This window comes from Amphiura filiformis, chromosome 2 (genome assembly GCF_039555335.1).
Source record: "Amphiura filiformis chromosome 2, Afil_fr2py, whole genome shotgun sequence".
NCBI lineage: Eukaryota > Metazoa > Echinodermata > Ophiuroidea > Amphilepidida > Amphiuridae > Amphiura > Amphiura filiformis.
Genome location: NC_092629.1, coordinates 21,310,160 through 21,322,921, shown reverse-complemented (window position 1 = coordinate 21,322,921; position 12,762 = coordinate 21,310,160). Strand labels below are relative to the sequence as shown.

At 37.7% G+C, this 12,762-nt stretch overlaps 2 protein-coding genes across 2 annotated transcripts in view; both read left to right on the top strand.

Annotated features, from left to right (window-relative positions):
* LOC140138976 (uncharacterized) overlaps positions 1-2,084 on the top strand; it is a 43,609-nt gene extending 41,525 nt beyond the window's left edge. The window contains exons 24-25 of the mRNA XM_072160760.1: positions 173-286; positions 2,080-2,084. Of these exons, the coding sequence (XP_072016861.1) occupies positions 173-286; positions 2,080-2,084 (119 nt within the window). The remainder of the gene's footprint in view (positions 1-172; positions 287-2,079) is intronic.
* Positions 2,085-2,325: 241 nt separating this feature from the next.
* Positions 2,326-12,762, top strand: part of LOC140145987 (uncharacterized) — a 61,420-nt gene continuing 50,983 nt past the window's right edge. The window contains exons 1-6 of the mRNA XM_072167722.1: positions 2,326-2,430; positions 4,270-4,383; positions 5,063-5,176; positions 10,940-11,053; positions 11,856-11,969; positions 12,455-12,568. Of these exons, the coding sequence (XP_072023823.1) occupies positions 2,379-2,430; positions 4,270-4,383; positions 5,063-5,176; positions 10,940-11,053; positions 11,856-11,969; positions 12,455-12,568 (622 nt within the window). The 5' untranslated portion in view covers positions 2,326-2,378. The remainder of the gene's footprint in view (positions 2,431-4,269; positions 4,384-5,062; positions 5,177-10,939; positions 11,054-11,855; positions 11,970-12,454; positions 12,569-12,762) is intronic.

Here is a 12,762-nt window from a genome sequence, read left to right as displayed (position 1 = left end):
AGTATAGTGGTGTATATTCTGTAAATTCCCGTATTGCAATTAAAACCACGTTGTAACATCCATAAAAATGATAGCAATTATTGTATGTGTACATATTGGCTAAACTATCAATATCATAAATTAGCTAACCATACGTTGACTATACTTTTATTGGGTTTTGTTTCTCAAATAGAAATCAACGAATGCTCTAGTTCACCGTGTCTAAATGATGGAACTTGCAGTGATCAGGTTAGCAGATATCAATGCACATGCGCACCTGGATTTATAGGGATACGTTGCGAAACAAGTAAGACATGCAATTATTATAGACTATTGGGTTATTGCAGTTGAAATCCATACATCCCATATGGAAGACATGGCCTTAATCTTCCACACAGGGGTGTAGATTTCAAATGGAAACACCCATTCAGATAACCCCATTTGAAATTGCGACTCTCTTTGTAGAAGGTCATATACTTGTCTTACATAGGAAGTGTATGGAACTGCAATAGCCATATTTCGAAGAGTCATTGGTCCATTAAGTTAGGGATTAGGGCATTTTAAGTTAGAGTAAGAGAATAAAGGTATTGGTTTTAGCCACTAGAATGCATCTATCGTCTCATATAACACGGGCGACATCATTATTGTAAGTAAAACAACACTTCAATTCAAATAGAAATATCATAAGTATTACAAATTATAATCAAATTAAATCCTACATTTAACAACCTAGGGCTTAAAATCAACTACCTTGGGCTTAAAATCGATCAGTCGCGTTGCTGCTATGCGCCTCCGGTTGGTTCAAATAGCGAGTACTCGTATCGCATTGATGCACACACGCTGACCCGTGTGATATCGTGTCATATTACACGGGTAAGAAACAATAAGATTGCAGGAACGTTCTCAAGTGTTTAAGAATTATGCTTATATGCAGGTTATAGATTAGGGTTATAGGTTATAGTTTAAGGTAAGGGTGGGGTAAGGATAAGGGTTTATAACATCCCTTAGTTGTCCTACCCATGACTAGCGCAACATTAACACATAATGCGAAAGACATGCGATGGACCCCGTAAGGTACGATTTTCTTCCAATTTTAATTTTGCTATTCTTTATTCAAAATGTTGAAATAACAATGTAAAGTGAAAGAAATCCCACTAGTTATTTTGGCCAATTAACATGCAGTTCTATGGGAGAACATAAAGTCGTAATAAAAAACATGACTGTATGTCGAGCTCCAGTTGTTCTGGAAAAAAATTACCAATTTCATGTTATATAAAGGTCGTACATTATTACTTTAAATCTACAATTTTTGTTTAAACCGAATTAGATGTAGGGGGAGAGCGGGGAGTGTTCGCCCTAGGGGTAGGTTCGCCCACCCCTTGTTTCTCAGCACTACGGCTATTGGGGAATTTGGTGATGGCAAATTTAGGTGACATAGGTCATTATAAACTTCTCATGTTAGCTACGCAACATATAGGGACGTGTTCATCGAACTGCAGCCAAAACAAAAAAATTACACCAAAACGTAATTTTTTCTTGCATTAATAATGTTGTATTATCATTGATACATAAATACAGATGGTTTTAATGGAAATCTGTATTGGGAACATATGGGATTTGTCAAAGATTTAATGCAGTTATAAACTCCTTATTCAATTTGTATTTTGCATACTCTGAAGAAAATACAAAAATATGCACAAGGGGCACGTTCGCCCTTTTGAGAATGGGGCATGTTCACCCTATATCTTTCCCGGGCGGACTTACCCCAAACTGGAGGGCGGACCTGCCCCATCGGCGTATTATGCAAAATATTTATAATTATACCATTAAACAAGGTAAAACTACTGAAAAGCATGTTTTTTAAAGTTATGTGGTATCAGTCTTACTCATACCACCTTTTATGTCCTAATCCATAATCTCCCCGAAGTTGTAAACATGATACGTTTAAGCTCACTTTGGACCCCTACATTTTACCCTGACCCGACCCCTGCAACAAATTTAGTTACTCCCCAGAAGAGAATGAATGCCCTGTATACTCTTGCTAAATGTTTGCATTAATATGTTATTGTTATGCAATGTTTAAACCTTTTTTGTGATTAGGGTGAACTTACCCCACCCTATGGGTGAACCTGCCCCAATATGGGGCAAGTGCGCCACTTTGCAAAACTTTTTTGTTTGATCTATCCTGTTGCTATTGTAAGGTCTATAGTTCTGGGATTGTGGCCGTATATAGCTAAGACATAGGGCTTTCACATGGGCTAATCAGGTCAACCCTAACCTTAAAATTGGCATCGCTAGGCTGGTCAGAAAAAAATAGGGCGAACACTCCCCGCTCTCCCCTAGATGAGTGTTCAAGTAGCCCATGTGCGTTTGGTGGAACATGTCATGATTCTATCAACATGTACTATTGCGACTGCAGAGATGGTTTTGAAGGATCTACATGTAATCAAAGTAAGCGTATAAATCATGCTAAAAGTCATAATTAAGGGTGGCCCAAACATGGAATTATGGAAACTTTTGGGCATCATAACTGCTGAATTGTTGGTCTAAAGTATAAAAATGTACAGGCAAAAGCTTGACGAATTCACCAATAATGCTTAGGTTTGGAAAAAAATCCAAAGAAACTCCTTGTTTTTACCCAAATTAAAAAACAAACATGTTTTTATTTATTTAAAAAAATAGATATAAATATTTAAGAAATGCTTTTAATTTTGATCAACTTCACGAAAAATTAACACATTTTTTAACCCTTTTGGCTGTAAATTTCACCTAGTTGATAAAAATTTTTAAAAATGAGAAGAAAAAAATGACACAGATAGTTACCAAAATATCTTAAGACATTAGAGATAAAAGATTAAAGCTGAATTTATACTTAATCGCCGAGCGATTACGATGAAACGCTTTTGGAAAGCGACGGGCAATCGCCGAATTTTACGATGCATCGCTCGTCGCTTTTGCATTTATACTTATCACGGCGATAGCGATTGCAAACGACAATCATCATCATCATCATCATCAGTCGGCTGCGGAGCAGGCGACTACAAGCTTTCTCCAACTATTGCGATCTTGGGCAAGCGAAACAATTTTGTTTGGCTGCAACATCCCTTCAGTATATCCCAGGAGGTACTGGACATACTTTAAGTACAGTGTGCGCGGCCGTCCCTGTTTCCTCTTCCCATGTATTGGAATATAAAGGGCATATTCTTTCACAGGCTCGTCGTCTTCAAGACGCAGTATATGGCCGAGAAATTTGAGTTGATGAATCTTGACTCTGGCAACCAGTGAAGTGGTGTTGGTCAGATTGTAGATGGTTTCATTTAGAATCCGATCCACACGCTTGATGTTTAACATGACTCTGTAGCAAATTGTTGCAATGGCATTGATTTTGTTTTCCATGTCCTTGGTGATAACCCATGACTCACACCCGTACAGAAAGACAGTAACACAAGTTGTCTCAAACAGCTTGATTTTGGTTTCGATTGGCAATTAAAATATTCCAAATGCCACAAAATACATTTTTAAAACATCAGTTGCTGTCAATAATTATTGCTTTGAATTAATTCATCACCAAAAATTAATAATCGAGAAAGGTAAATTAATTAGCAAAATAATATATTCAGATGGTTGTATATGATTGGTTGACGCATTCACGTGTCAAGCGATATCGCTGGGAAGTTGAAATTTCTTCAACTTGCAAAAGCGACGTCGTTTTTGCCTCGACGATTTGAATCGATTGATCGGCTTGACGCTCTGGAAATGTAAGTAAACATTTAGCATGCGCGAAAATCACTTTTCTGCAAAAGCGATTGAGTATAAATTCAGCTTAACTTTAGAGTAAACAGATTATGAGTTCTTCTCAGAAAAGTGAAAGAGTTCTATTTTTGACAATTTGTTCCCCAAATATTAATCAATAAATTAAATGATGTTGACTGGTTGAAGTTTGAATAGTTTTATGGAAAACGCCTTGTGTGTACTTTATGTAGACCTACATGCTATTTAGATTACTCATAATGTATAATAAAGAATGTTGCATTGCTTTTTGTACTGATATGCTTGGGGTTCTGTACTGAGTGTGTAAATCGTTGTCTGGTGTCTGTTTGTTTTTGATGTGTTTTTTTGTAATAAAGGCAGTATGCTAATATAATTATGTAGAAAATCTTGTTCCCTGTTTTATACATGGTAACATGGAGTACGAAGCTTAAGTGCTAGATTTTAAAAATAAATTAAATATATATATATATATATACCAGTATTATATGTGTTAATTGCTTTTATATATCATTTCAACAGACACGAACGAATGCGAGAGCTCTCCATGTCAAAATGGAGCAATGTGCATTGACGGTATCAACGATGTTCAGTGTACATGTGTCAGTGGATATACTGGGAAGTTTTGTGACGTGGGTAAGTATTATTTTGTGTTTTTTATTCCTTCTACGGAAATAAATTCAAACAATTATATTGTATTCCTATTTTAGGCGCGGCTTCGTTCATTAGTGGAAATTTAAAATTAGAATTCTTTCAAACCGATGAGAATTGGACAAAACTATGAGAATTGATTTTTTTTATTTGTATAGTTTCCAACCAATTTCGAATCAACTCCCACCCTCCCCAACCAATGTTGGAGCAAACATATACACATTTTAAAACAATGAATAATTTCGTCATTTAAAACAATGCGACAGGTGGTTGAAACGTTAATTGGCATTTCTCCTTCATTTGGATGAGAAAGGTCCATAGTACGAGACAATTTTAATTCTCATCCTTTTTGTCCAATTCTCATCGCTCTGAAAGAATTCTCATTACTAGTGGTTGACCACTGCGTCCCATATTTTCTAAACCGATGATTATATACTTATTTATTTATTTATTTATTTATTTATTTATTTATTTATTTATTTATTTATTTATTTATTTATTTATTTATTTATTTGTTTGTTTATTGTTTCCTTCTTATAATTATGTATTTATTTAATATTATTTACTTAAATATTCCGATATCAGTAATCGGGTGAGTTATAGCCTGCTATCCTTTATCCCAACCTATAATCAATTATTTTGTCATCATGGTGTTTATTTACAGATATAAATGAATGTGAAAGTTTGCCATGTCAACATGGAGGCACGTGTACAGATACTGTTAATGGACACTACTGCACATGCGCGCCTGGATATACTGGTACCCGTTGTGATATGGGTAAGATGAATTTTTTGCTTTTAATATTGTTCATCAATATGGGAGAGTGGTTTAGCGTGGTAGTTCTGTCCAATGAACTGAAAGAAGTAGCGGGTTCGAATCTCATCAGCTCCTCCCAGGCGGAATATAATGCATTTGCATCTCCTACAAAATTATTGTATCTCGCAGGTCTTCCTCTGCTGTGCCGGCGAAAATTGACTTCGTGTCTTGTTACGTATTTTATGGTTAATAACGTAGCAAATGGCGCGAACGGTGTGAGTAACCGATAGGCTAAGCGCAAAATATTTATTCTATAGGCACTAAATCCTTGCTCTGGTAAAGCTGCCATTTTACGAATGCATTTTAATTCTGCTTTCTCGATCTAGATATGTTTGAAAGGTCCCTTAGCCCTCTTGAAATTAAAATGGGACATTTCAACGATCTAAAATTTGCGAACATTTATTAACAAATACCCTTTTGAATTAAAATTGGTAGCGAGCCTAAATTCAGCTGCTCGTTTTGCATAGTCTAAATTATAGGCTAAGTGTTTGAGATCGGGAGGAATTTTTCACGTGCTTGTAGATTGTGAACTGAACATAATAGAGACCACTTATTATAAATCATGGAAAAAGTTTCATTTACTTCATGCCATGAACATTTTAACGAGGAGCAAATATCACTGGTCGACCAGTACATAAATACACCTGGGTGGAGAGGAGTAATCGAGATAAAGTACCTTACTCTCGATTAAATCAGCTCCCTTTCAAACTAAATGGAAAGGTGTGATAAACAAGTACTTCACGAATGCAACATCAATAAAACTTTCTGATTATGATCCTCCAAGAGGATGTCGAGCGGGACGACATAAGAAGAAACTGATATCAACAGTGAACACAATCAGAATCCCGAAATGCAATGCGTCAATTGTCAAACCTGCCATCAATAAGAGTAATCTTATCTACGTTCCTCGGAGCAACATAAATTCAAACCATAATGCCCTGGGTATTCGTTTCGCCACTTGGAACGCCAGATCCGTTAACAAAAAGGGGAAGTCAACTGCCCTTTGCGACTACGTGATCAATAATAAGTTGGATATTCTTGCTGTTACTGAAACGTGGCTAACAGGAGATGATAGAGACAACCATGCGATGGCAAATATCAAAAATACATTACCTAACTATCAGCTTCATCATATTCATCGTCAACAACGTACAGGAGGTGGTGTCGCCGTTCTCGTTCGCGATGGCCTCCGTATACGCATGAAGGACAGCTTCGAGTTCAAGTCCATGGAACATATGATTATTTCTGTTTCTTCAGGGCCTACATCATTTGAACTTGTAACCATATACCGCCCTCAAAAGACAGCAAAAAGAAACTCACCTCACCTATGTTCTTTGAAGAGTTCTCTTCTCTTTTGGAAACTTTGACACTTGGCGCCAATCATATATTACTAGCTGGTGATTTCAATGTTCATGTAGATGATGACGAAGACCACGACAGTTCAATGTTGCGCAATATTCTGGATCGTCATAATTTACAACAACATGTTCATGAACCTACCCATATTAGCGGTCATACACTTGATCTGCTGATATCAAGAAAAGATGATGATCTTGTTAGTCGTACCTCGGTACAGACCGGTTTACCATCTGATCACTTCGCAGTTAAATGTTTGGTGAATATCTTCCGTCCTGGACCGTCAATAAAGCGCATTAAAACTCGCATGATTCGGTCCATTGATCACGCGGTTTTCTCCGATGACATTCAGTCTGCGTTGGAGCCGTTGGCAACAACTGGTGATTTAGATTCCCTAACCAATGGTTATAACGAGGCTCTGAAAAAGACACTTGATAAACATGCGCCTTTACTAGAGAAGAATATTGTGCTTCGCCCACACGCTCCTTGGTACAATGAATCCCTCCGAAGAGCTAAACAAGAACGTCGCCAGAGCGAGCGCAGGTGGTTGCATTCTGGACTCACAGTGGATAAGGAATCTTATAAACATCACTGTGAGAAATACAAGTCGCTTCTTGATAAGAGTAAGACCGAATATCACAGCCACCAAATAGCAGGATCAAATGATCGTGATCTCTTTCGCATTGTAGAAAAGTTGTCATCTCAAACGTCTGCAAAAGTTCTTCCTCACAACGATAGTCCCAAAGCTTTAGCTGATTCTTCTGCAACATTCTTCGACGAGAAAGTAACGATGCTTGTGATGGTCTGAAAATCAACATCACACCACCCGCATCTGTATCGCCTTCTGAAACATGTAGCAATACTTTCAGCGAATTTTGTGAAGTTTCTGAAGAGGAAGTTCTTAAATCCATCAAGTCGGCGTCTGTGACATCATGTGCACTTGATCCGCTGCCTGTCAACCTGTTCAAGACCTGTTTGGGTGACTTACTTCCTGTGATAACAAAGATTGTTAACCTTTCACTGTCATCTGGCATGTTTCCATCACATCTTAAACATGCTCGCATCATTCCACTCCTAAAGAAACCATCCTTGGATGCTGATGTCTTGTCTAATTATCGTCCTATTTCTAATTTGGCCTTTCTTGGCAAGATCATCGAACGAATCGCCGTGAATCAACTGCAGACCTATCTTAGCCAGAATCATCTCCATGCACCTATGCAGTCCGCATACAGACCGTGCCATAGTACTGAGTCTGCACTTTTAAAGGTTCAAAATGATATTTTGACATCGCTCGACCAACGGAAAGAAGCTTCACTGATTTTACTCGACTTCAGCGCGGCTTTTGATTTAATTGATCATAGTCAACTGCTCAATCGTCTCTCTGTTCGTTATGGAATCCAAGGAAATGCACTCCAGTGGTTTTCGTCGTATCTTGGAAGTAGAACACAGTCAGTCGCGATAAATGATGTGCTTTCTGATCCTGTTGATCTTAAATGTGGAGTTCCCCAGGGCTCGGTTGCAGGACCCATCGCATTTATATTATTCAGTGCACCCCTGCAAGATATCATCACTGCACATGGTATTTCCACAGTAATTTACGCTGATGACACCCAGCTGTATGTTACTTTCTCGCCCAAAGATCGCGAAAGTGCTGTGCGGAAGATCGAAAATTGCATTGCCGATATTAGATCATGGTGTAGAGGCAATGCGCTGGTGCTAAATGACAGCAAAACAGAGTTGTTATACTTCTCTTCAAGGTTTGTCAACACTACTTGGGTACCTTCTGTACGGATTGGAGATTCTGTCGTCTATCCCTCCAACAAAGCTCGCAATCTTGGTGTCACTTTTGATTCATCGCTGATTATGAGCCAGCACGTCGACAACCTGTGTAAATCCGCTCTTCATGGCATAAGAAAGATCGGTAAATCCGCCATTATGTTGATCAGGATTCAACAGTCAAACTAATCCATGCGTTTGTTACATCTAGGCTAGATTGCTGCAACTCACTGCTCTTCGGATTACCAGAACGGGAAATCGCGAAAATTCAGCGAGTGCAGAATACGGCCGCGCGTCTTGTTGTTCGACTACCTCGTCGTGAGCATATCACACCTGTGCTTGAAAAGTTACACTGGCTACCAATTCAACAGCGGATAGCGTTCAAGATATTGCTTCTCTGCTACAAGGCCCTGCACGGTTTGGCCCCTGAGTTTATCTCAGATCTTGTCCACCATTACGTACCCACCAGAACGCTAAGATCAGCTTCTGAATGTCGTTTGGTAACAACGAATCCATCTACAAAATCATACGGTGCTAGGTCTTTCTCATTCGCTGCTGCTAATTTATGGAACCAGATTCCAGATGCAATCCGTCAATCATCATCCGTCGACGTTTTCAAGTCCAAGCTCAAGACGCATCTTTTTACCATGTATTTTCATCAGGATCAGTAATGCTGTATTTTTGTGTATCCATTCGCTTTGTGCAATTATTTAAACCCAGCCCACTTTACCATCCTTGGGAGCAAGATGCTGTTGCCTTCATCTTGCTGAAGAGTGCACGTGCTAGTAACCTCTCCTCTCCTGGGTTATTTTCTCGCTTGTAGGCCTATGTGCCGGTCACATTCGCTTAACCCTCGTGCTTTATTGTTACTTCATAATGTGCAATTAACACCCAGCCCAACTTTACCATTCAATGGGAGCAAGATGCTGTTGCCTTTATCTTGCTGAGAGTGCACGTGCTAGTAACCTCTCCTCTCCTGGGTTATTTCTTCGCCTCATGTGCCGGTCACATTCGCTTAACTTTCATACTTTATATTATTGTTTAATTCATATGTTACTTCAATTAACACCCAGCCCAACTTACCATTCAATGGGAGCAAGATGCTGTTGATCTTCGCTGAGAGTGTAAGTGCTGGCAACCTCTCCTCTCCTGGGTTATCACGCTTTTCATGTTATTGTGCCGGTCACATCACCAATTGTGTTTTCATGATATCTTATTTTGTATTTTACTTTGTACATTGTATTAATTATATATACTTGCTACTCATGATGCAGTCATGTCTGCAGTAGAATTCATCTCGACCTTTGCAGGACTTAACCCCATTAAAAGCTATTAAACCAAGATAACACTCATTGAAACAGCTCAACTGATTAAATCGGATCTTCTCTGGTTGTGCACAAGTGACTGTTTTCATGTGCGATATCGCAATAAAGCTGGTATTCATAGCTTCAGTTGAGTAACCGATTATAAAGGAAACGAAAGGAAACAATGTTATGTGTGGCTTTGTTCACGAAATCAGACAATGTCGTGCTTTTTGTAAACCAGCATTCTTGAAAATGAGCAACATAATGATTTTTGACTTAACACGGTTTGGAAATAATTTCTTCATATTTTTGGTGTTATCTGTCGTTTACATGTCCTTCCTAAAACACAAAAGTACGACCCTCTCCAAACACCTAAATTAGCTAAAAATTTAGGACATGTTACAAAACTATATTGTCTAGAATTTTAGAAGAGTACTTTTAATATTGGCCGGTTATTTTTCACACAGCGACGTTAACTAGGCAATGTACTATTACCTATAACATTAACTAAAACACCAAAGTACGAATATTTCCAAACATCTAAATTAGCTAAAAATTTAGGACATGTTAAAAAACTATATTTTCTAGAACTTTAGAAGAGTACTTTTAATATTGGCCGGTTATTTTTCACACAGCGACGTTAACTAGTCATATCCCCATACTGTTAACGTAGGGCTATTTGTAAAGGTCACGCGTCAATGGGAAAGAGCACTGTGTATTGTGTATAGGAAAACGGACAGTAACTGCAGTATGTTGTACTGATTTTAAAATGTGCCTATATTTAATTGCTTTCTATATTATCATGTATTAGTAATATTATTATATTTTGTGTGTATTATATTATGTTGAATCATGTGTACGTTTAAGTTATATATGGCTGTTTTAGGTTTTGCATTATTTTCTGTGTAAAGCGCCTTGAGGCTTTTCTGCATAGGGCGCTATATTAAATCTTTGTTTATTATTATTATTATTATTACTCAAGGACACAACACGATGGCGTCGCCGGGGATCGAACCCGCTACCTTCCGATTATGAGTCGGAGCCCGTTCCGGGCCACCGTGCTCCCGTTTACATTCGTAAATGCGCATATTTTAAGCTTTTTGACCATTCTGAAAACCAATTGAATAATTTCCAATTAAATCATTTTTAGAAAATGACACGACACAAAAAAATTTTCCTGCAAAAATATCAAGTCATTCATGACTTTCTTACACTATTGGCTTTATTTCAATATAGCATCAACATCTATCTACCCCTACTATTATATTAAATATTTTGCCTCTAATAGATATCGATGAATGCCAGAGCCTACCATGTCACAACGGTGGTACGTGTATTGATGGTGCCAATGGTTTCCGCTGCATCTGCCCTCCAGGATTTACAGGTGTCCAGTGTGAAATCAGTACGTATATGCTTTGTCTCAAAGCCGCCATTTTTTATTCGTTTTTTTTTTTCTTTTTTCTTTTTTTTTTTAAAGTTTTTTTTTATTTTAGTTTTTTAGTTTTTGCAGTATTATGAAATTCTGATACATATTTTGTAGAAAACTTACTTGATTCGATACCCGAGTTGTTTAAGTATAAAACATTATTGATATCAACCGTAATCTTATGCTGTGTACTTTTGAACACCCGATAATTACATATTTTTACACTAAAAATTAAGTTTTAAAGAAATCTTAGACCAAAATAAACACAAATCTTTAAAATAAAACACCGCATAGCAGTTTTTTAGCCTTTAATATGACATGTGTGCGTACTAATACTATGGCATAACCAATTACTAGTAAAATATTACTAAAACACACAACGTATATATTATTCCGTACACCCTATGCTTGTGTGTGATCTCTCTCGCTCTCGCTTTTATCGACCTTTAGGATTCACACCTGTTCAATCTGACGGCACACCCGCCACACGTGGAATCCATTTTTCTTTTTTATTGGGTGGGGGGGTGCAGCGGGCTCAAAGGGGACCTTTTGCGAATTTTGCATCCATATAAAGGGCAATTTAAAAAAAAACAAATCCGAAAAAAGTGGACCTTTGGTGGAGATTTCCCTCAAAAAAGGCTGATTTCAACGCTTTTTACAGTAAAATGTTGACGTTTTATTAGGATTGGCATGGAGGGGGTGGGGCGGAGGGGCGTCGCGCCACGCATCCCCTGGCTGTGGATTCTGTTATCTGACAAATACTTCTAATTTGTTTTAGATATCAACGAATGTGCAATCTCACCATGTTTGAATGGGGCTGCATGTCTTGACGGCCAGAACACATTCATCTGTTACTGTCTGCTAGGTTTTACGGGATCCTTATGTGAAACAAGTAAGAAATATGCATTATCAACCCCACCATACATGTAAATAGTTAACGTATGAAGATGAAATATCTCTGCACCTATAACCCAAAATATAATGTGAAAGTTGAATGGCTTCTTAACCCCGTGGGCGCTTTCCATCAAAGAAAATAAGGCCCACCTAAGGTTGTCGAATTCTACATACATGCACAAGGACCTATTTCCAGATCAGGAAAATGTATTACCAGATTTGTCACATTTCCGAATCTGGCAATTTGCCCGGATTGAAAAATGCTTGTCACCCTACCCCTTTGAACCGCGAAGAATTTCTTGCCCGCGACCTTTTACCTTCCACTAAGGTACATTATTATTGTATATATTATTGCAAATATTGCAATATCCACAAGTCACATAGATAATACAAGTTTAAACTCCCTTCTTCTAAAAAGCAAATCCTTTTATAATGTTGAAATATGAGTAATTTTGCATTATAATGTTTCTTGTATTGTTGTAGATATAGACGAATGTTTGAATCATTTCTGCCAAAACGGAGCTGAATGTGTAGATAAGACCAATAGTTATGACTGTGTTTGCTTACCAGGATTCACAGGAATATTATGTGAACACAGTAGGTGCTTCTATTGTGGTATTCCCTGTAGTTGATTTATAAATATAAAGCCTTCCTTTAGAGGGAATAAGGGTTACGAATAGAATAGATTTTGTGTAACGTTCATCTAAAATACAGCAAGTTTTAGAAGCAATATACATGTGGAGTATTAGTCTCAAAATATTTAAGAGGCATTATCTGTTATTTTGGAGAAT